Source organism: Homarus americanus, unplaced genomic scaffold, assembly GCF_018991925.1.
Source record: "Homarus americanus isolate GMGI-L3 unplaced genomic scaffold, GMGI_Hamer_2.0 scaffold7626, whole genome shotgun sequence".
In the NCBI taxonomy this organism is placed as follows: domain Eukaryota; kingdom Metazoa; phylum Arthropoda; class Malacostraca; order Decapoda; family Nephropidae; genus Homarus; species Homarus americanus.
The window spans coordinates 11,005,839-11,030,316 of NW_024718273.1; the positions used below are offsets into that span (position 1 = coordinate 11,005,839).

The 24,478-nt window shown below is 41.9% G+C and overlaps 1 protein-coding gene across 4 annotated transcripts in view; it reads right to left on the minus strand.

Moving 5' to 3' along the window:
- Positions 1-24,478, minus strand: part of LOC121859411 (hemicentin-1-like) — a 251,339-nt gene that overhangs the window by 143,357 nt on the left and 83,504 nt on the right. For all 4 annotated transcript variants that reach the window (XM_042356203.1, XM_042356204.1, XM_042356202.1 and 1 more), the window contains one exon: positions 16,574-16,706. In XM_042356203.1, the coding sequence (XP_042212137.1) occupies positions 16,574-16,706 (133 nt within the window). The remainder of the gene's footprint in view (positions 1-16,573; positions 16,707-24,478) is intronic.

Sequence of the window (24,478 nt, forward strand, 5' to 3'; positions counted from 1 at the left end):
AGCACTATTTATCTGCAACCTTTCACTTTGTTTACCCGCTCTAACTGCAGTCTCCTCCACCCCTGTGCTCATATGTTCTCCTAGCAGTTTAAAGACTTTGGCATCTTTTGAACTGCCCTCACGAGAGAGCCAGCCAGGGTTGCCACCCCATCCCTAGACAGATGCACCTCATCCCTAGCATAAAGGTCCCTTCTGCCGTAGAAGTTGTCCCAGTTGTCAATGAATGGGACTGATATTGACTTGAAATATCTGTCAAGACGGCCATTGACACCAACTGCCCTTGACAACCATTCATTGCCAACTCTCCTTCTGGGCAGGACACCACATATAATAGGGATCCCTCCCTTCGACCTAATACGTTCTATAGCTGTCTTGAACTTATCAAGAAGCTCCTCACTCCTACACCGGCCAATATCATTGCCTCCTACACTAACGCAGATAATGGGTTTGTTCCCATTACCAGACAAGATATTGTCCATCCTGTCATTATATCCCCCACCCCAGCTTCTGGCAAACACACCCTCATCTTATTTTTATTTTTACCACGAAAAGCTATGTCCAGGTACCGTACCTGGGAGTCGCCAACAATTAAGGTTTTCGTACCTTCCTTGTCAGCCTTGTCCCTGACTATGCTAACGTCCAATTCGTCTATCAAAGGACTGAAAGAGTTGGTACACTTAGCTGTTGTTGTCGTATCCTTGGTGGGTTTTTCCACCATCTTGGTGTGTTTTTTCACCACAAGTTTGGTCGTCCCTCTCCTCACAACCTTCCATTCGTCTGAGTTTTCGTCAGACACGGGCTTTCCTTGTGTCGTTTCTTCCTCCATCCTCGCTATCACTTCCTTTAATTTCAAGATTTCTTCCTTGGCCCTCTCTAACTCCAACTCGGCCCTCTGAAGGGCACAGCCCTGTTCACAATAGCACTAGCCATTACTGACAATTAATCCCAGGGAGCTAAGCCTCCTGTAACCTTTCCTCGAGTGAGGTCAGAACACAATGAGTCAGCTAGAGATGTATGTCACTTTCTCACCACCCAGTCACAAATACAATGATAATGAAATGATTATAGGATTTATTTATGCCACTGATACCATAGCAATATATTTCTCGTGGTGTTTTAACCATTGAAGAAAAAATCATAAGCGGTTAGCGAATTATCATGTATAGATAGAAAATGAGAGAAATTATGTGCAATTGAAGAACACAAACTAGCTAATGACACACCAGAAAAAAAATATGGAAAATTTGTAAATAGTAAAAAGTGATTTTGTAGAGGGAAGAGACAATAAATTCACAGTATCTGACGGTATTTCCCAGGTACAGTTACACCAGAGGGCGGGCAGCGTGTTGTAACAGAACTGCACATGAGTCGCGACGGCACTGGGGACTCCTGACAGCAGGTGTAAAATATAGCACCTCCCTGACATACAGATTCCATCCCACTTCGCTTACCTCTGTTAGTTATGTGATGAACGAAATGGTTTATTTATTTCAGGATCTCGAATCTGTTTTTGACGAGCGGGTTCATTTTTTGGTTGATAGTGGATTTCATGCTTAGGTTTAATGTTATTTTGTATCGGAAACCCAACCTAACCTAACCTAACCAAACCTAAACTAACCTTAACCACATCTACCCCCCCATCCCAGATAAGCGCCAGGGTGTTTATTCATCAGTGAAAATAAGCTTGGTGCTAATCTTCAGGCTATCCTCTTTTTGTGTGTTTGTCTCCAGACTGACTACTTTTTTCTCAGACTCATCGTATGCTCATCAAGTCCTCGTAAACTGATTGGTAAGATTTATATAATAAGTAGTAAGTAAAGGTGTTTCTTTGTTAAAATCATGTACGCATAAATAGACTATATTTATTAGGTTTTTCTCTCATTTATCTATTTAACTTTGTGGTAATCTCTCTCTCTCTATCTATCTATCTATCTATCTATCTATCTATCTGTCTGTCTGTCTGTCTGTCTGTCTGTCTGTCTATTTTTTATTTATCTTTGTGGTAATCTCTCTCACTCTCGACATTTATTCCCACAATCACGGTCACATATGGTTCATTGTTGGCATTGTGTGACGGGTTCAATCAACAGTAAATCGCCCACTACATTTTCTCCTTTTTCCCAGTACTAACAGTTTGGTATACGACCCATGATATCATAGACTGCACTGATGTACACTGTCAGTATAACGTACATCACACGGCAGAGAAATGGCCTCGTTAAAACAAGAGCCTCGTATAATGACTACTAGAACTGGGGGCTACCTAGTATTTTTTGTGACCAGTGTTAGCAATATAATCGACGTGAATTCATATAACCGTCATATTATTCGTCGTCTCATGTAGTGTCGCCTTCTTTAAGAGTAAATATGTACGGTTTGTGAAATATGTTTAAAGTGATTAGTGTCGTTATACCTGGAGGCAACTAAGAATCTCTTCCTGAAAATAGACTGGACGGTGGTATTTATTATACTCTAATACACTTGAATTAAATTGACTCTTATTAACTTGTTACACTACTAGACGTGTGATAAGAAATGTATTTAAATTACTGACATCACCTTTACGTGCTATAATATGGTTGACACGGAGGACGAAAATAAGTAACTCTTTTTAATTGAAGTTCAAAATGCAGTCGAATTTTATTTTTATTGACATAATATAATTAACTCAAGTTTCTTATAACATCGATAATTTACTCTCCACGGTGTTAACTTCGGCTCCCTGACAGCGATGAATTACCTCTCAGGTCTTAAGAACAATGCACGAGGAAAAGTTTTGTTTTTTCTTTTTAATGCACGTCCATAAATCTGAAACCTAATATGTATATGTCATGTTTTCACTCAAGAAAGTCATAAAACAGGCAACAACTTTTCTAAAGGTGTAACCGAAAAATATATTATTTCGGTCATTCCTGCGTGACTGAGGATGTCATTAGGCATTAGTGTTAAAACTGAGGCAGTGGTAAAAGACTATATATCGTGTGAGAAAACAAGTTTTACCACGGGTGTCAAGGCTGATGGTAAGAACATATTTTCATACTAGAAAATATGAAATATGCAGCCACATTTAAAAAAGAAACATCGAAAATATTTGTTGTCGCATAAAACTTGAACGAAATGATCAAGTCTCTGGTGACGTCAGCCGAGAGGAAAAGAAGAGGAGACGAAATTACCTTATGCGACACTTGAAAAAGCGGTGATAATTTCAAGCTCCAATTAATTATCAAAATAATCGTGATAAAATTATTATATATTTAAAACACGCTCTTAAATAATAATCATACACTAATTAGAATTAATTCATAATTTTTTCATTCGTTACGTTTACAGAAAGACGTCTTAGTAACTCCCAGAGTGTCTTCCCTCGACTGGTTCTACTCTTTGATTCACCTGTAATAGTGTGTCCACCTAAACATTGATCATCTATCATATGTTTAGCTTAATTTAAGTTATAATACAGCAAAAATATAAATTTAGATTAAGAAACGAGTCGAAACAAAATTTTGACCAACAATTGAACTCTTCCCGCCAGGTTAAATACTCGTACTATGAACCTTGTTTTTTAATGTCATGCCTGCAGTTATCTCGTAGACCGTCCTAACCAACACGCTCTCTTCACTCCTTCCATCAACTACCATAAACATATTAAAGTTTGTCATTAATTTAAAAGATAAATCCCCATTAGCCAGTCATTCCCATTACATCAACCTTATCATCCTATTCTACTTCTTTATCGCCCTAGCAAAACCAAGTTACAAGTGAGTGTTTCTTAATATCATGTAACTCCACCAATACAGTAATAATTCGTTTATTTGTTAGCTCGTCAATGCAGGATGGAGATTCATTATGGCATCAGAAATTCCTGAAGGCAGCAGATGGCCTTTGCCCCCCATAGCCACGTAACTCATTCACACTTGAACATCTTAGGCTATACGAATCAGATTGGGTTAGTTATGACAGTACAGGCTGAAGTTGTTGTTGATAGTGTCCCAGGGCACAGGACAACAGATGGCTAGGGGGAATACCACTGAATACACTGTGTTGACTAATGTGTAGTATTACGTTTAGAAGGCAGGTTGTGAGAAATCTGAACTCGACAGGTATAACGAAGTAATAATAAACTGGTGTACATGAAATAGAACACAAGCAGCATAACTAAAGCCTCCAGGGAACACCACAAACCTTACCTCGAGCCATCCCCTTTCTCAACTCCTCTCACCACCCTCTTCCCCATCTCCCTCCCATCTGCTCTATTTTGCCCCCTCCCCCTTCCTTGGCATCTATTATTGTCTTTTTCTACATGAGATCCCTATGTAGTTCTCCCAGAAATTCCACCACCTCCCTAAGAACTCTCTCCTTCCATTTCTCTCATACCATCTCTCCACGCCATTTACCTCTGTGTTTACTCTCTATTCTCAAACACCTCAGCCCTGCTCTACTCATACCACGCCTACAAGCTTTACACAATACCCTCCTCCCTAAGTATGCATAATACTCCGGGCCTTTCCCATTCACGCTACAGGTCCCTTCCGTCCACACTACAGGCCTACAGGCTTCTTCCTTCCATACTACAGGCCTACAGTCTTCTTCCTTCCACACTACAGGCCTACAAGCTTGTACCTTCCAAACTGCAGGCTCCTCCCTTCCATATTATAGGGTCCTTCCTTCCACACTACAGGCTCCTTCTTTCCACACTACAGGCTCCTTCTTCCCACACTACATGTTCCTTCCTTCCACACTATAGGCTCCTTCCTTCCATACTACAGGCTCCTCCCTTCCACACTACAGGCTCCTTCATTCCACACTACAGGCTCCTTCTTCCCACACTACATGTTCCTTCCTTCCACACTACAGGTTCCTTCCTTCCATACTACAAGCTCCTTCCTTCCACACTACAGGCTCCTTCCTTCCACACTACAGGCTCATTCCTTCTACACTAAAGGCTACTTCCTTCCACACTGCAAGCTACTTCCTTTTCCAATACAGGCTCCTTCCTTTCATGTTACAGGCTCCTCCTTTCCATACTACAGGCTCCTCCCTTCCACGCTACAGTTCCGTTTTCCCAAACTGCAGGCTCCTTCCTTCCACACTACAGGCTCCTATCTTCCACACTACAGGTTCCTTCCTTCCACACTACAGGCTCCTTCCTTCCGCACTACAGGCTTCCTTCTTCCGCACTACATGCACTTACAGGCTTCTTCTTCCTACACTACAGGCCTACAAGCTTGTACCTTCCAAACTGCAGGCTCCTCCCTTCCATATTATAGGCTCCTTCCTTCCACACTACAGGCTCCTTCTTTCCACACTACAGGCTCCTTCGTTCCGGCCCTTCCTTCCAGGCATGACAGTTCCGCCTCCTTCCATACTACAGCTCCTTCCTTCCACACTACACTCCCCTTCCACACTACAGGCTCCCTTCCACTTCACAGGCTAGGCTTCCGTTTTCCGACTACAGGCTCCTTCCTTCCACACTACAGGCTCCTATCTTCCTTCCTTCCTTCCACACTACAGGCTCCTTCCTTCCGCACTACAGGCTACCAGCCACACTACAGATCCACTACCCTCCTCCTTCCACATCACAGGCTCCTTCCACAGACTCCTTCCACACTATACTACAGGCCTCCTCCTTTCCACATGGCTCCACACTACAGACTCCTTTCTTCCACACTAATGGCTCCTTCCTTCCACACTATAGCCTCCTCCCTTCCACACTACAGACTCCTTTCTTCCACACTAATGGCTCCTTCCTTCCACACTATAGCCTCCTCCCTTCCACACTACAGGCTCCTTCCTTCCACACTACAGGCACTACCCCTCTCCTCCACACACCACAGGCTCCTTCCTTCCGCACCACAGGCTTCCTTCCTGCTTCCTTCCTTTCCGCACTACATGGCTCCTTCCTTCCACACTACAGGCTCCTTCCTTCCGCACTACAGGCTCCTCCCTTCCACACTACAGGCTCCTCCCTTCCACACTACAGGCTCCTCCCTTCCACACTACAGGCTCCTCCCTTCCACACTACAGGCTCCTTCCTTCCGCACTACAGGCTCCTTCCTTCCACACTACAGGTCTCCTCCTTCCTCACCACTGCCCCTTTCCCCGCTACACTCTTCCTTCTCTTGAACAAAGTGAAAGGAAAATTAATTTGGAACAAAATATACTCTTTCGTTTACATTTGTCAGAGTTTTATTTCTATAATATTTACCACAGTATTTAGCTGACAGTAAAATTCTCAGACGCTTCTAATTAAGATATACTTTTTTTGTTATCATGTGAGAGTATTTGATATCAAGTTCGGACTCCTGAACATGAGGTAGTTTGGTGAATTAAATCTCTAATAAAATTTAGGTTAATTCTTAAGATAAATATCACAACAATATAAAATAGCACGGAAAATGTAATAAAAAAAGAGAAGAAGGAACTTGTGTCGTCGGTATAAAGTTGATATGTTTAGAGGTTATCCTTACTGACGATGGCAGTTTGTGATGGTAGAAGTTCATTCCCCTGCACATTGCCCCGACATCCCGCTAGGTATATCATCAATCACTATAACAGGTAAACGTTTATGGCCTCTATCAAGTGTTTACTGAAATACCGTTAATTGATTAATTATCTGTCTAATTACCTAGCTGGGAGCCTCTCTTGTCATATCTCAAAGTTGAAGTGTTTACCCAATTACCACCACTGGTAATTTCTCCAATTTAATCAACTGTCTCTCAGATCAGACACCTAATATCTCCTTCTCTCAAATGATCTCATCAGCGCGAGACTCATGTTGTCAGCAGAAATATGAGTCGCTTGATGTTTCTGTAGATATTTCGTTCTTTTAATTTTAATTACGTGCCATCTCTTCAGCCCCTAACTACATAATAAATTCAAATTAACATGTAAAATACCCATCATTACCCGGCACCATCTTAAGTCATTCTAGTATACTGTAATGGTGTTCCTGATTAACTAGTAAAGTGACCTGATCACGTAGTAAAGCTCCTCAAACTACCCAGTAAATGTCCCAGATTATTGTCTTAAGTACTGATGATAGAGGTAATGTGTTGCTGATCACTCACACACACACATACACACACACACACACACACACACACACACACACACACACACACATACACAGGGGTTGGCCAGAAACATTTGTCTTAACAATCGTCGTACGGTCAAACGCGTGCAAGTAATTAAACTCCTAGTGGCTTATTTTCCTTGCAGTTTAATTAGAACAGTAATTTGCCCGGGAGCAGCGGAACATTAAGGCACCGCAAAAACACGATTGGGAAACTAATTTGATAGTCAATGCAAACTTTTATTGTCTAATTTTATTTCTTGTAATAAAGAGGGAGAAATATGTGTATGCGTACAAATATTAGATGGCAATATGTTTACCGAGAATGATCTTTTACGGCGGTTGTCTGAATGTTAAGGGTGGTGAAGAAAATTTAGTCTCTGGCTGCTTAAAGCTGAAATTTATGACATTTTCTCGACTGAAAAAAAAAACAGTTCAGCCAAGCCAGAAAAGGAGATATGTGGTTGAAAAACGAGGTAAGACATCTATCTTTTCCGATTTCTTATTACAATAAATGTTACAAGATAGACGAAAGAAATAAGGCAAAGAGGAATGATAAATGATGAGAGAGAAAGAGAGAAAACAAAGAACCGGTCCACCCAGACGACCTTGGGCCCGCCTCTTCTCTATTAGATAAGGACTTGTACTGATGAAATTCTGACTCAAATATGTACACCATTAAACTTATATTATGGCGTCCCTCTTGGCCACCCACCACACACTGGTCCTTGGCACTGGGATCCTCCACCTGGACGCTAGCCAAATTTTATCTCTTATCAAGGGAAGACTAAATTTTTCTGCATAGCATATTCTGACTTGTAGAACTGGATCACTCTTTAACATGACCACAAACCAGATTCTGGTTTATTCGCTCAGGAAACGGCATTTTAAACTACAGACAGGATTCCAGCTCTTATCTCTGGAACACTACAAAATTTCAGGTCCTAGCGTTGGTAGGAGCAGTGAACCTCCAACGTAGTTTACTCCGTATAACATGTCTGGTCATGTGAGGGATGCTGCGATCCTTTGAACATTATCATATATATATATATATATATATATATATATATATATATATATATATATATATATATATATATAGACGCTATAATACTAACAGGTAAAAGTAAATACACAGACTTTTCTCAGAAAGTCGGAGACATTCAGGACGCTAATTGAAAACGTCACAAGTAAACACTAGGTGTTCAACGAAATGGAAAAGATCCAAATAGGTTATTTTATCTCCTGGATACAACAAAGAGTGAAAAAAAATAAAAAAAATATGACGTGACATGACTAGTTATGTCAACAGTTCTTATAATCTCTTCTTATGTTTGCTGTGTGGTTGCTGTGTGGATTAGTGGATGTCATGTTTTTTGACCTGACCTCATGTCTTGTAAGGTCACCCTGTGTACATAAGCTCTCTCCCAGTCTTTGTAATTCAGTTGCCTCTGAAGATGTTATAAATAAAGACGAAATCTAAGGTTCTCCATTGTTTCCCTTTTCCCTATGTGTGATTTTAACAAGATAGATATATATATATATATATATATATATATATATATATATATATATATATATATATATATATATATATATATATATATATATATATATATATATATATATATATATATATATATATATATAATGCACATGTTATACTAAATAACTAACCTTGTATCCCTTACTGTTACTCTGTTGTACGCACCCCCCCCCCCTCCTCTGAGTCTGTCTCTAAGCGCAACGTACAGTACAGATCATTGGAGGTAATCAGTAGTTACTCCATTTGTTCGTCGCGGCTCTTCGTTGGTTACTTCTCCGAATAATATATCAGGCATTTCTGGAGGCAAGAACCTGAAATTTGGTTGCAATGGTGACCAGATTTGGGGCACCCCCTCCCTCCCTCGTTCCGTCTACAAGTGTCACGCAAAGTGTGCGGGTGATGCACACTCAACCTACTACTACTACTTTTACCTCTTATTCAGTTTTCATTACATATTTCTATCTACGTCATCGCCTTGCCTCACCATTGATATAGCTTCATTTTATTTCTTGACTATTTTACAAATTCCCCAGACTACTTATACATTTCTCGGTAAAATTCTGAATGATAGTTTACTGAATAGACATGTAAATACAAAGTTAAACTCCCATTGAGAGACGCTATAATACTAACAGGTAAAAGTAAATACACAGACTTTTCTCAGAAAGTCGGAGACATTCAGGACGCTAATTGAAAACGTCACAAGTAAACACTAGGTGTTCAACGAAATGGAAAAGATCCAAATAGGTTATTTTATCTCCTGGATACAACAAAGACTCAAAACAAATAAAAATAGAAATTAATAATAAGAAAAATCATACAAACACATTTTCATTATATTTTTATTTTTTTTTCGAAGATGCTCCGAATTTAAAGGCAAACTTACTTTAAAACTCCTAAAAGTTACATACTGTAGCTTGTACTTAATAATTGGTAAATAAACAGGCATGAGGTAATTAAAATAGGAAGTGTCCTGTGTTTTTTTCTATTTTCAACTCAGCGACACAAGACAAGGGCGATGTCAGGGACAGAAGACATAAATCCATATTCAAATTTCCCCGGGGTTAGTTTTTATTGGCACCCCTTTACATTCAGTGCAAGGCGAAGCGTAGCATAATTATAACACCCAGTTAAAGCTTGCGGAGTTCGTGCTTGTTGAGAATAAATTTACACCCGCCGGTCCCTGACTCCTAACTCTTGGCAAGTTTATTTTGCCCGAATGTTCTTTCGCTTACGTCATTCATAACCTGTCCCTCCCTCTTAGCTCTCCCTAACGTGGCAGACCCCTTCCACTCTCCCTGACGTGTCAGACCCCCTTCACTCTCCCTGACGTGTCAGACCCCCTTCACTTTCCCTGACGTGTTAGACCCCCTTCACTCTCCTCGACGTGTGAGAGGCAACCTTCACTCTCCCTGACGTGTGAAACCCACTTCAATCTCCTTGACGTGTGAGGGACCCCATCACTCTCCCTGACGTGTAACACCCTCCACTCTCCTTGACGTGTGAGAGACCCCCTTCACTCTCCTTGATGTGTTAGCCCCTTCACTCTCCTTGACGTGTGAGACCCCTTCACTCTCCCTGACGTGCTAGAGTCCCTTCACTCTCCTTGACGTGTGAGTGACCACCTTCACTCTCCTTGACGTGTTAGACCCCCTTCACTCTCCTTGACGTGTGAGAGACCCTTCACTCTCCCTGACGTGTTAGACCCCTCAATTCTCCTTGACGTGTGAGAAACCCCATTCACTCCCTGACGTGTTAGACTCCTCCACTCTCCTTGACGTGTGAGACCCCTTCACTCTCCTTGACGTGTGAGAGACCCCTTCACTCTCCTTGCCGTGTTAGGACCCTTTCACTCTCCATGACGTGTGAGAGCCCTCTTCACTCTCCTTGACGTGTTAGACCCCTTCACTCTCCTTGACGTGTTAGGCTGACCCCTTCACTCTCCCTGACGTGTTAGACCCCTTACTCTCCATGAGGTGAGAGACCCCTTTACTCTCCTTGACGTGTGAGGAGACCCCTTTCACTCTCCTAGACGTGTGAGAGCTCCCTTCACTCTCCTTGACGTGTTAGACCCCTTACTCTCCATGAGGTGTGAGAGACCCCTTTACTCTCCATGAGGTGTGAGAGACCCCTTATCTCCTTGACGAGTGAGAGACCCCTTCACTCTCCTTGACGTGTGAGAGCCCCTTCACTCACCTTGACGTGTTAGACCCTTCACTCTCCTTGACGTGTTAAACCCCTTCACTGTCCCTGACGTGTTAGACCCCCTTCACTCTCCCTGATGTGTTAGACCCTTTACTCTCCTTGACGAGTGAGAGACTCTCCACTCTCCCTGACGTGAGAGACCCGATTCACTCTCCTTGACGTGAGAGACCCGCTTCACTCTCCTTGACGTGTTAGACCCCTTACTCCATGAGGTGTGAGAGACCCTTTACTCTCCTTGACGAGTGAGAGACCTCTCTTACTCTACTTCACGAGTGAGACCCCTTCACTTCCATGAGTGTGAAGACCCCTTCAGGGCCTTCACTCTCCTTGACGTGTTAGACCCCCTCCACTCTCCTTGACGTGTGAGAGACCCCTTCCTCCTTGACGTGAGAGACCCCCTCGCTCCTGACGTGTTAGACCCCTCCACTCTCCTTGATGTGAGAGACCCTTTCAGTCTCCTTGACGTGTGAGAGGCCCTGACGTGTCAGACCCTTCACTCTCCCTGACGTTAGACCCCTTCACTCTCCCTGACGTGTTAGGACCCCTTACTCTCCATGAGCTGTGAGAGACCCCTTTACTCTCGTTGACGAGTGAGAGACCCCTTACTCTCCTTGACGAGTGAGAGACCCCTTCACTCTCCTGACTTACTCTCCATGAGGTGTGAGAGATGACGAGTGAGAGACCCCTTCACTCTCCTTGACGTGTTACCCCTTTCACTCTCCTTGACGTGTGAGAGCCCCTTCACTCTCCTTGACGTGTTAGATCCCTTCACTCTCCTTGACGTGTTAGACCCTTCACTCTCCCTGATGTGTTAGACCCCTTACTCTCCATGAGGTGAGAGACCCCTTTACTCCTTGACGAGTGAGAGACTCCTCCACTCTCCTTGTCGTGTGAGACTCGCTTCACTCTTGACGTGTTAGACCCCCTCTCCATGAGGTGTGAGGACCCCTTTACTCTCCTTGACGTGTGAGAGACCCCCTTCACTCTCCTTGACGTGTGAGAGACTCCTTCACTCTCCCTGACGTGTTAGGACCCCTTCAATCTCCTTGACGTGTGAGAGACCCCTTCACTCTCCTTGACGTGTGAGAGACTCCTTACTCTCCTGACGTGTTAGACCCTTCAATCTCTCTTGACGTGTGAGACCTTCACTCTCCTTGACGTGTGAGAGACCCCTTTCACTCTCCCTGACGTGCTAAACCCCCTTCAATCTCCTTGACGTGTGAGAGACCCCTTCACTCTCCTTGACGTGTTAGACCCCTTTCACTCTCCTTGACGTGTGAGAGCCCCCCTTCACTCTCCCTGACGTGTTAGACCCCTTTACTCTCCATGAGGTGTGAGAGACCCCCTCACTCTCTTTGACGTGTGAAAGACCCCCTTCACTCTCCCTGACGTGTTAGACCCCTTTACTCTCCATATGGTGTGAAACACCCCCTTCACTCTCCTTGACGTGTAAGAGACTCCCTCAATTTCCCTGACCTGTGTGACGTGTGAGACACCCCAATCACTCCTCTTGACATGTGAGAAACCCCTTCAATCTCCCTGACGTGTCAGATACCTATTTCAATAACCCTGACGTCTCAGAAACCCCCCTCACTCTCTCTAATGTGTGAGAGACCCTCTCATTCTCCCTGACGTGTGAGAGACCCCCACCTAAATCTCCCTGACGTGTCAGAGACCCCTTTCAATAACCCCGACTTGTCAGAGATGCCTTTCACTTTCCCTAATGTGTGAAAGACCCCCTCAATTTCCCCAACGTGTGAGATACCCCCTCTCAATCTCCCTGACGTGTGAGAGACCCCCTCACTCTCCCTGAAGTGTGTGTATCATTTTAGGTATCCTCAGGAGGAGTCTCCTCAGTAACGACCTCTCTGGTGCGACTTAACATACTCTCGAGTTTGCATATATTACACCCCATCGACACTGCGTCCACACATGTTTCTGCTCCTTGTGTTTTCTTGCTAAGTATTTCCTTTTGTTTTATGTATATCATTTGTACCATTTCGTGACTCTTTCTTATACTTTATCTCTCTTTTATTCTTTATTCATTATTGTTCCCCTTCATTTTTTTATTAAGATGTTTTCATTCTGTCATTATTATCCCCTCTTTTTCATATTATTATTGTTTATCATCCACTTGTTTATATTCTAACTTCTTTTCTCCCTGTGTCGAAAATTGTCATCGTTTAGTCATCGCCTTTACGTGAACTTTCTACATGAAATTATGTATCTATGCGATTCTATTCAACTTAAATATTCTTATCTTCATCGTCGGGTTTATTCAGTAAATTTATTTTTCCCCCATTTCTTTACTTCTTATTTTATATTTTCAATTATTCTCTTTTGTTTTTATTCTCTTTCGTTTATTTCCTTCTAGTTTCCTTTATCTTTCTTCTTCTTTTCCTCCTCCTTCAGTGTTTGTCTTTTCATAGTCTCCCGCTCTTCCACATCCTCGTCCTCCTCCTCTTCCTTCTCTTCTTCCTCCTCTTCCTCCCTCCTCCTTTCCCTCGCTCCTCCTTCTACTCTTCCTCCCCATTCTTCTTCTTCTTATCCTTAACAAGTGTCTTTGTATATTGTATACTTGCTTTGTCTATAAACATGCCGAATAAATACCTGTCTGCTCTCTGTCTGTCTGTCTGTCTGTCTGTCTGTCTGTCTGTCTGTCTGTCTGTCTGTCTAACATCAAGGTCGCCGCTGTGAATCTCAGGTCACGCACACGTTTCACCCCGTCTTGCTAAATCCAGGAAGACTCACAACTCACGCTACTTCATGGTGATTTACCTAATTTCTCCAGGGCAATTTTCGCTTCGGTAAGTAAAGGCAATTTTTCATATTTTTCTGCTTCTTGAGGTTGTGATGATATAAGCTATCTTGTTGAGTTGCACCTTCAGGGGATAACTAGAGGGATATTCCGAAAAAAACAAGATCATTTTGATGGTAAGAGAGGCAAAAAGAGAGAAGAAAAGAGGTGGGTGGAGGAAGAGGAAGGGGAAAATATGAAGTGATGGGTAGGGAGTAGTGGAAGAGGAGAGGGAGTGGTTGACGATAGAGAAAGTGGTGGAGTATGAGAGAGATTAGTGGAGAGGTAGAGGGAGTGGTGGAGGATAAAAAGGTGATGGAGTGGGAGAAGGAGTAGTGGTGGAGGGGAAGAGGGTGTGTTGGAGGGAAAAAGTGGACGGTGGAGGAGGCGAGGGTGTGTAAGAGAGGAAAAGAGGGTGATGGAAAGGTAGAGGGAGTAATGGTGGATAGAAGGAGTACGGGAGGTATAGGGTGAGGTGACAGCAACACACTGTCAAAAAATATTAACAAATATATAGAAAGTGAGAATGTAAGTGAGAGAGAAACAAACCCAGAGTAAGAGAAAGAGAAGAAGAGGTGATAATAAATAGAAAGATAGACTAACATAAAAGAAACAGACTTAGAGAAAGAGAGACGTGTTTCAGATCCCTCACACATTGATAGAACGAAACATCAAAGTTAAGACTTGGTCACGTTTTGGTGTAAGACGTGACCAGAAAGAAACACACACACACACACACACACACACACACACACAAACACACACACACACACATACACACACACATACACACACACACACACACACACACACACACAGGACCCACTGATAAGGAGAGACCAACTTGTACTTTTAAGTTTTACTCTGACTGTGGGGATGACGCAGCTTAGATATACAGTATTTTTGTCATGCAAAGTGAGCGTATCGATGTGAATTCTGATCTTAATACGTCTTTCCGTAAGTTATTGTTGTCTTAAACTCTTTTGGTTCAAATTAAACACATATATATAGGTTTTTTTTAATGATTCAACATGATATTTTCTGTTTAGGTAAAATACCAATAGATAGATAGATAGATGGAGAGAGAGAGAGAGAGAGTGGTTGGATAGATAGATAGATAGATAGATAGATAGATAGATAGATAGATAGATAGATAGATAAAACTGGAATAGCAGGGAGGAGTTACAGGGATGTGTCAGCAGTTAGAGTTATTTTTGCTCTTTATTTCGGCTACCTTACAGGACAGTGGGAAAGGGTTTGATAAGAAGAAAAAATAGATCGAGAGTTAGATAGATAGAGAAACGGAAAATAGAAAAGGTTAAAACAAAGAGAGAGAAAGATCGGTATATGTACAAATCACTATGGTGAAACAAATAGATCAAAAGTTAGGTAGAAAAGGAGAAAATAAAAAAGGAATAAGAAAAGAGAGAGAGAGAGAGAGAGAGAGAGAGAGAGAGAGATCGGTATACTTACTGTACAAATCACTATAATATGAACCTGCCCAGGGACACATTTGCTTCATTACTAATAAACTGTTACATCTAAATAACACATATATTTATCTAAATAATTTCGTCAGACAAACACGTCAAAATTTCATTAACCCAAATAGCTACCAATTAGATTTACCAATATATTGTAATTTGCTTGTGGCGTAATAACAATATTGCTTCTTTTAATGTAAGTTATCCATGCATGTATGTTAATTCAAATGAAAAATCATGAATGATAAAAATTATATTGTTTTCAGGCATTAGTACAGTAAATTAAGAGGTAAATCAATATTCTTTAATAGATTACGTAGTATTTTGAACATCTTTTTTTTTTACCTGAATTGATGATAATTAATTCCCCGACGTAGGCTTTTGTTTAGGGGGATCTTAATTACTCTTTTCTCCCTACCGTTGGGTCCTATCATGGTTTTCTCCCCTCTTATTCCCTAGTTCCCCCATGATAATTACTACTACAGTCATCAGACATATTAGAACTGTTATCACAACAACTATCAATTAAATATTAGAAATGATCCTAGATAAAAATAGTTAGGTGATACAAGTGATCATTTCTATATTACAACTGCTTTCTACAGAATATATAATTATTATCTTGTATTAAATTTGATTTAAATATCGTATTTTGAATTATTTTATTAGCATTTATGGACTATTTCTGTCTTTGTCTTTGTAGTAAGATGAAGTTTTTTTTACTATCGTTCACCATTTGTAAACTGACACGAACCAATAATAATTATGTTGCTTTATGTTCACCCGTTCCCCAGAGTCTAGTTCCCTGCAGCCAGTTTATCGAAAACCAATCTTACTTTGATCCATTAATTACAACAAATCAACAGTGTACAGAATTTAATATATCATTTTATTTAATCTTCAATTTTCAGTGTTTCTACGCATGGTTGTTGTTGTTTTTTTATTCACAATATGATTCCTGTATTCTCTGATAATCTTAAATTAAATTTATTTTCTCATTCAAGAACTATTTTCAAATCCCCATTTTTTTTATTGTTTACAGTACCCAACAATATATAATAAATTTTCGACGTAGTTTTAGTTTATTTGTTTAATTAATATAAAAGCCATTTTCTCAACACTTTTAAGTCCTTAGTCTCTTCTTCCCTAAATTATCTACTTAAATTCCAACACGCCATCCCGTGTCGGTTTCAGGTTCTTAAGTGTTTCATGAAAGGTGAGTCACACTCTAGGTCAAACTCTTACCTATGAGTAATTGTCAGAACATAAAAATAATGTAGTAGTGTAAGAAATCTTCTAATTTTTTTAATAGTTAATCGTGTGAATTCTTGCGGTCTTGAAAACAAAACTAGAACGTACTTCGATTATACCTCTGAGAGATGACTTCTTTAGTACCTATGGTTCTCCTGCATATATTTTTATTTGAATCAGGTAGAAAATTTCACAAGAATATGCATGGGAATACGTACCTGAAGAAGGGGATATTGGAGGAGTGCCTGTAGAAGAGGAGCAAGTTTGGGGTGTCTCCTTGAGGGTGTAGTGTGGCCTTACATGGTAAAGCCACCGTCCTCTCCACCAGCGTCTCCACTACACTCACAACAGCTGTGGAAAGAGAAAAGACATTCGTAATAAATTCTAAATATCTCTAGGAATGTATACAGTATGAACCTATTGTAAGGGCGGAAACGATCTTCCTGCTCGTTACCGCTGCTAACTCTCTTTTGCTGGTGCGACCAACACTTGTGGGGGTTGGACAGAGGTGAGAACGGCAGCGGCTACCTGTGTCACAGGCAGATCCTGCTCAGCCGTGAGTGCAGTCACTACCTTCCCCCGCTGTTCGTCAAATTCTCGGGACTCGTGGGCTGTGTCCCCAGACCTTAACCTATCGACTGTCAATTCTCTGGTCATCTACCACTACCCCATACCACGACCATCAGTTCATCTCCTCCATCTGTGCCCCGGTTTTCTCCTGCCATTTCATGACATCGGCCGCTGTCGCTCGAGTGTTGTGGAGTTGAATGGACTCTTCCCCCTGAGTGTGGTTCACCTTGTTCCAGAACCTTCCCCAGGGCCACTGTCTTAGGAAATATCTGTTCATTGTTTGATTCCATTAATTGTTTAATTCTATTAATTGCTGACTCCCATTAATTGTTTGCTTCCCTTTAATTGTTTGCTTCCCTTTAATTGTTTGCTTCCTTTAATTGTTTGCTTCCCGTAATTATTTGACTCCATTGACTGTTGACTGCATTAATTGTTTGACTCCAGTAATTGTTACTTGATGTTTGTTGAGTGGTGTCAGAGTTTTGTGTTATATTTTTTATAGTAAAGAGATGTCAATCTCAAACGGTTGTTTGTTATTCCTCAGAAAATCATGGTCCTTGACTTTCCTGTATTAAGATCCTGATTAGTCTGGTAAGGGATTTCTATCCCTAAGTCCCAGGCCTTTACACCTATACATACATATAACCGTGAAATAAACTTCTGAAAGGTACAGTTTTTTCTACCAAACCTATACACCTATTTATTATATAAGTTAGATTAAGTTGTATAAGTATTGTCGCTGTGTATTTATAGTTTGTAAGTTATTATTACCTACTTGATCGCCCCTACATACGCACCAGAAGCCGATGTACAGTACAGTATTTTTGCTATAAAAGATATATTTAGTAATTATCGATACTACGCAATTATCCCCAAATAACACACACACACACACACACACAGAGGACTTCTTTCTTTCCTAGTAAGAAAAGATCCAATTTATGGTGGTCACTGGCAGTTGGCCGTCTATTAGAAGGAGAACAAAGTACTGTACTTTATCACACTTAATGGGCTAACTGTTGTCGATTATGGTACTTAACTACTGTGCGTATAAATACGTGTGTGTTACAGATCACCTTAAGCCGGTTTGTTGTCCACAGTCATCATCAGCATAATAACAGAACACAACATAATGAACTAATAACTGTGTTACACTGAGGCGAGTTGCTCCAGGAAACACCAATACAGAACAACAAAGCAACAATTAAGGCGACCCCAAACAAGCTGGATTAATATCGCGAAGTTGGGATGGAATGAAGCCTTGAAGCGCTACACCAACTTCACGTCCTCCAGCCAACACGCAATAGCCACCAGCTGAGTGGAATATTACCAAAGACTTGTTTATTGGATAACATGGCTTTAGGAGGGAATAACCATTTGAGGGAGCGTGCTGGCAGGGGTGAGGGCAGGGGAGATAAAGAGAGGGGAGAGGAAGGGAAAGAGGGAAAGGGGTAAGAAGAGCGAAAGGGGAGGAGAGGGAAGGGAAGGAAGGGGGGAAAGCAGTGGAAAGACGTGCAGAGAGCAGAAGATCTTTCAACACAAATCTTCAGGAATATATTTTTTTTAAGTCAGTCGATTGCTTTAAAATAAGTTAAGTTTAAACTATAGACTAGAGGATCAAAATGGAAAACGAGATAGATGAAATGTAGGACAATACAAAAGGTTCATGAGATAACAAAGAAAAAGTAGAGAGAACTAAAAGAAAACAGCAAAAGGAGATTGAACGTGGGAAGAGAAAAAGACGTATGAGAAAGAGAGGATAAAGCTGGGTGTGGGAGGGAAAGAAGGGAGGGAGAGTGAGATGCAGGAGAGGTGACAGAGAAGGACAGGAGTAAAAATAATTAAAAAATAAATACTACACGTTGCCGCCTGATTCTTTTTGGCTAGGGCAAGGACAGAGACTCAAAGTTTTACGTCCACTACTCGGTGTTGTTGTGTAGGTCGTGAAGGTATACTGCACGTATAATATATTAAACAATATTATATTAAACAATTAAACAGTTACTGCAATAGCTACAATCACTTCACTATTCTCTGTTATGCAGAATATTTAATATTATTACATCCTTATTTATTATATATTCGCCATTTAAATATCTTATTAAATGAAATCCCAGACTCGCGTTCTCCATAGTAATAATTTACGTGGCCAGCGAGATAGCACCCTCTAGTATTGCCAGTTTTCATTCATTATAATTACCTGGTAAAGTCTCAATTCAACATCCCGCTAGGTCATTATCTGTGATTCATAGCGTGTTCAACTCTATTTACTGTGTACAATAATAATATAAACCACCGTACTGAAGTTACACCCGCCAGGAATTTATGTTTAGCGAACACCCATGACTGATGGTAGTGAGTCTGCCTATGTTTTATAATTATTTATTATTATTATTGATGATGTCTGATGCAGAGAACAGTGGTTGTATATCATGGTAATAATGATGTAATCCCCCCCCCCAACCCGTCTTCCAGGAACAGTAAATTCATGGCCCAAATTCATTATTCTTTTTATTCAATTGAACTTTGTATTTAGTGATAGTTTTCCTTCAGACAACTAATATAGTAGATCAAATGCTGTGTTATTATAAATCTATCAGATACGTAAAAAGTCAAGTTTAGCTTATCATGAAATATATTCACTTGTATTGGATGACTCTAGCCTTCTACCAATCTCTTTATAATTCTCACTTTTTTTCTATCTATCTCTCTTCCTCACCTCGTTCCCCTTTGTCTGTCTTCCTCTCCATCAGCTTGGCCAAGTAAATATTTTTCCCGGACCTCATCAGCACCTGAATGTGTCATCCTCACCGAGAATGTGAGTTTCATGTTGATTGGATGTAGTCTTTATATTTACTGGAAACTGATTGGATGAAACTGTGTTACCTCAACGATGATTAGTTGCAAATTTTGGACGAATGTCTAGGAAAATATTGTGTCTGGTACATGTCTGTGCATCTGTTTAATATTCCTAAAACGTTGAGTTTTTCAGTAAGCAAATAAGGAGAGGCATGTAATACAGAGAAAAAGATACTAGGCATTGTTTATATATGTATACACCGTGAGAGTGTGTGTGTGTGTGTGTGTGTGTGTGTGCACAGGGTAGTATAATAAGTCTGGTGTGGTAGCAGTATGTTAGGGTTAAGGTGAAAGCACTGCTTTATTCCTCTCGCTTTCAGCTACCACCACTGGCTAACCCTAGTGACAAACAGGAAGCAACTTGCATAAGTCTTCCCCTGCATAGCCTCTTCACCATCAAGACTACTGCTGTGCCTCCTCTTGACTTGACTTGACGTCTGTAGGTAAGGTAGAAGGCTATTGCTTGTAATGCTGGGTGGGAGGGCCGGGATTAGGATTGGAAGTTGTTTGGTGGCAATTTGGGGGAGAGGGGATTGGTTTAGGATCAAGGAAAAGAGGGAGGAAATTTGAAGGAAAGTAAGAGATTGACAGTATCCGGGCTCAACCAGATATGCTGAGGTTATAATAATTATATTTGAACTTACATCTTGCGTGATTAGGTTCTAGCTCTCAAGCCTTTTTCATTTAGTTAAAAGTATGCTTCCTCGCGGCAACACACGGTAACTGGGTGCCTCGTGGGCCCAGGCTAGACCAGCAGGGAATCTCGGAGCAACAGTAGACCCCAGAGGAGTGGCGCATAGAGCCGTTGGCACGTGGACACGTCCTAGCGCCTACCAACAACCACTGCCATGCTACCTTGCGGATTAACCTTGGTAGGTATGAGGCTAAGGAAGTAAGCTTTGAACGAAAAATCTGTGGTGGAGCCCCGCATCAGGCAGACATGCTTACAGAGCTCCAACAAGACCCCAACGGCAGTATAGGCGAAAGACGTGACCACCATTGGAGCCCAATGACTACATCGGTGGACGAAGGCATTGGGCTATCGGTAGTCCATTACAACTCTCCCTCTCCCCAGTCGTTGCAACACTTGCACCACTGGAGTAGGAAAAGGGAGAGCCAAGATGTGTGGTTGCAGTCTGCACTTCTGCCTCACCACATAAATCAACTCCTGCACACCCATCATCCAACTCATCATCATTAAAACCCCCTATACCCCCAAAGTCCTATGGCGATATATGAGTGGCGACGGGGAGAGAAGAGATGACTGCAAAGAGTCTCTTGTCACAATTCTGCACATGGACGGCATGGAAAAGATGGTCGTTTATGCACTGGGATCTAGGTAGCAACGCAATCCGGTCCTGTCTGTGTGACTGAATAGCCCTTTCAAGAAGCCAATCTGCTTAAACCCACATGGGGAGGGGGTTAGAAAAGGTGCCCTAAAAGAGCATGCCAAAAGAGCCAACCTGACTGGGCAACCGCACCCAGTAAAGTCATCCGTATGCGGTCGAAAATGCAATCAGAATCACAGATCAAACAAAAACTAACTTTACAACCTCTTACAGCCACTGAATGGAATGTCAGGACCCTTCTGCATACTGGCACAAATGGGCTTCCTGAAAGAAGAACCGCCCTTGTGGCAAAAGAACTGGCAAGGCATAACATCGAAATAGTAGCCATTAGTGAGTCCCAGCTCCCAAACGAAAGTCTACTCACAGAAAGGAGGTCTGGCTATATCTTCTTCTGGATGGGTAAGCCTGCTGCAGAGATAAACCGCATTTATGGAGTTGACTTTGCCATTCGCCAATGCAGCTTACACAGGCTAACTGAAATGCGCCTCATGACGCTCCGAGTCCCACTCATTCACTCACGTCATGTCTTCTTCATCAGTGCATACGCCCCAACACAGGATGCTGAGGATGACATCAAGGAGGCCTTTTACGCCGACCTTGACATAGTGCTAACCTCTATCTCCTGGGAAGAAAAGGTTGTGCTCCTAGGTGCCAGAGTTGGCAGAGATTCTGACATTTGGCAGGGAATCATAGGAAGAAATGAAATAGGCAAATGTAATCACAACGGCCTACTCTTCCTCAGCAAGTGTGCTACACACACAACCTCACTATCACCAATACCTTGTTTAGGCCGGCTGACAAGTTCAAAGGTTCATGGCAACACTCACGATCCAAACACTACCATCTCATTGACTTTATCATTGTCAGAGTGGCTGAGACCACTGCAACACTGATAATCGGCTCGTTAGAGACAAGCTCTCACTTCAAGTCGCCCCAAAACGGCGATGGCAACACGCTTCAAGAAGAGGTTTTAACACTAAGCATCTGGAGAATCCAGCGGTAGCACATGCTTTCAGAAAGCAGCTCAAACATGGGCTGATAAACAACCCGACAACAAACAACCCAAATCCTAGTGCCGAAAGGGGTATTCTCGACACTAACCTGAAAAAAACTGCAGAGAGAACTTCGGCCAGATAAAAAGAATACACCAAGACTGATTTGATGAAAATGACCCTGAACTCAATGAACTCGTCGATGATAAACGTGCTGCTTTAAATGACTGGTTAAAAAATAAAGCATTTGAGCAATTTTTTCAATTCCACTAGTACATTTTATGGTTAACTTCCTAATTAAAGACAAAGAAGCCATCCTTCAGCACTGTAAAGAGCACTACCATTCCCTGCTCAACCGAAACACCGAAGTGGATGTCCTGACTACCCAGCAAAGTCCCTCAGCATCCAGAGCTGACCCATCTCAGCTATCCTCCATCCCTGGATGAGGTAGCTACTGCCATCAGACTGATGAAAAATAAAAATGCCTCAGAGCCGAGGTCTAAAATGCAGCAGGACCTCTCCTTACCAGCCGTCTCCACTATCTCCTGGAGAATATGTGGGAAATGGAGGAAATCCCCAAAGCTCCTAAAGACGCCTCCATCGTCAAAATATATAAGCACAAGGGAGAGCGGTCAGAATGTGTCAACTACCGCGGGATCGCGCTGCTGTCCATAGCTGGCAAGATTATCGCCCGAGTCCTAAACAGACTTCTTCCTGAAGCGGAAAACTTCCTCCCAGAATCTCAAGGTGGGCTTAGACCATCACGTGACACCACTGACATGATCTTTGCTGCCCGCCAGTTACAGGAAAAGTGAAGAGAACAGGGTCGTGACCTGTATATGGCCTTCATCGACCTAAGTAGGTAGTAGGTAGCAAACAGCTACCAAACAGTTAGATACTACCGCCTGAAAAGATATTGGAAGCATAATGTGTTGTCTAACGGTAGACCCTGCTGCCATATGCCATTACGAAAATTGTGACCAAGTTCCAGGTTGCTGACTGACTTCTGCCTCATTTACACACAATTGCAGGGTCCCAATTGTTTCTCTTACTATTGACAACACAACATACATATTTGTTTCTCACTTTTGATTATTTTTAATTTTTGTATTTCTTTATGGTTCTTTATTATTATTATTATTATTATTATTATTATTATTATTATTATTATTATTATTATTATTATTATTATTATTATTATTATTATTATTATTATTATTATTATTATTATTATTATTATTATACATTTTCGCCTCCCAGGCCCCGATGTGGGTCAGTGATCTGTGCCCTGGTGGGTTAATCCACGTAAAAAAAAAAGAAAAAAGAAAAACAAGGCCATCGACTCGGTGAACAGGGAAGTCCGTTGATGGGTCCCTCAGCCGTTTTGGCTGCCCACCAAATTTCATCGCCATTGTGAGGCAAGTCAACGATGGCATGAACGGCAGTGTCCTGCACAATGGCACCCAGTCTGAGTTCTTCCCCATCAAAACGGGGGTAAAACAAGGATGTGTACTGGCAACAACTCTCCTTTCCATTTTCTTGGCTGCCTTCCTTACTCATGCCAGTGCCAATTTAGCCGGCGGGGTGGATATCCAGTAACGGATGAAGGATCTTTTCAACATAAGACGACTCCAGTACGCAGACGACCTCACCCTTGTTGCTTACACTGAACGTGACCTACAGGAGATCCTGACCACCTACGCAGATGCGTATGCACACCTCGTCCTTGAGGTGAATGTACGTAAGATTCAGATTCTCTTTCAACCTGCCCCTGGTACAGCCACACCTCCATCATCCATCCAGCTTAACGGTACTACCCTCTCTAATGATACCCATTTTCAGGATCTCGTCTGCCACATGTCCACTACAGCGGACATCGATGAAGAGATTCAACATCGGATCAGATGTGCATCTCAAGACTTTGGCAGACTCCGTACCTGTGTCTTCAGCTGTAGGGAGCTGAAATTACCTACAGAGTTGCATGTATATCGAGCATTGGTCCTCCCCATCCTGCTATATGGCAGTGAGACATGGGTCACAAACAGGAGGCACATTAAGGCACTTGCAAACTTTTACCCACATAGTCTTCTTTCCGTCCTCCGCGTTCGGTGGGAAGACAAGAGACCAATTTTCAGCATTCTCGTTGACACCAACTGTAGGAGCATCGAGGCTACCATTATCCATGAACAGCTACTCTACAGTCACCTAACGAATAGTAAACGTAACGCCGGCGGGTAACTGAAAAGGTATAAGGATAGTCTCAAGAAAAACCTGAAAAAGCGCCAAATCAACCACATCACCTGGGAGATGATTACTCCACATCACAACAACTGGAGGAGCACCACACGAGAAG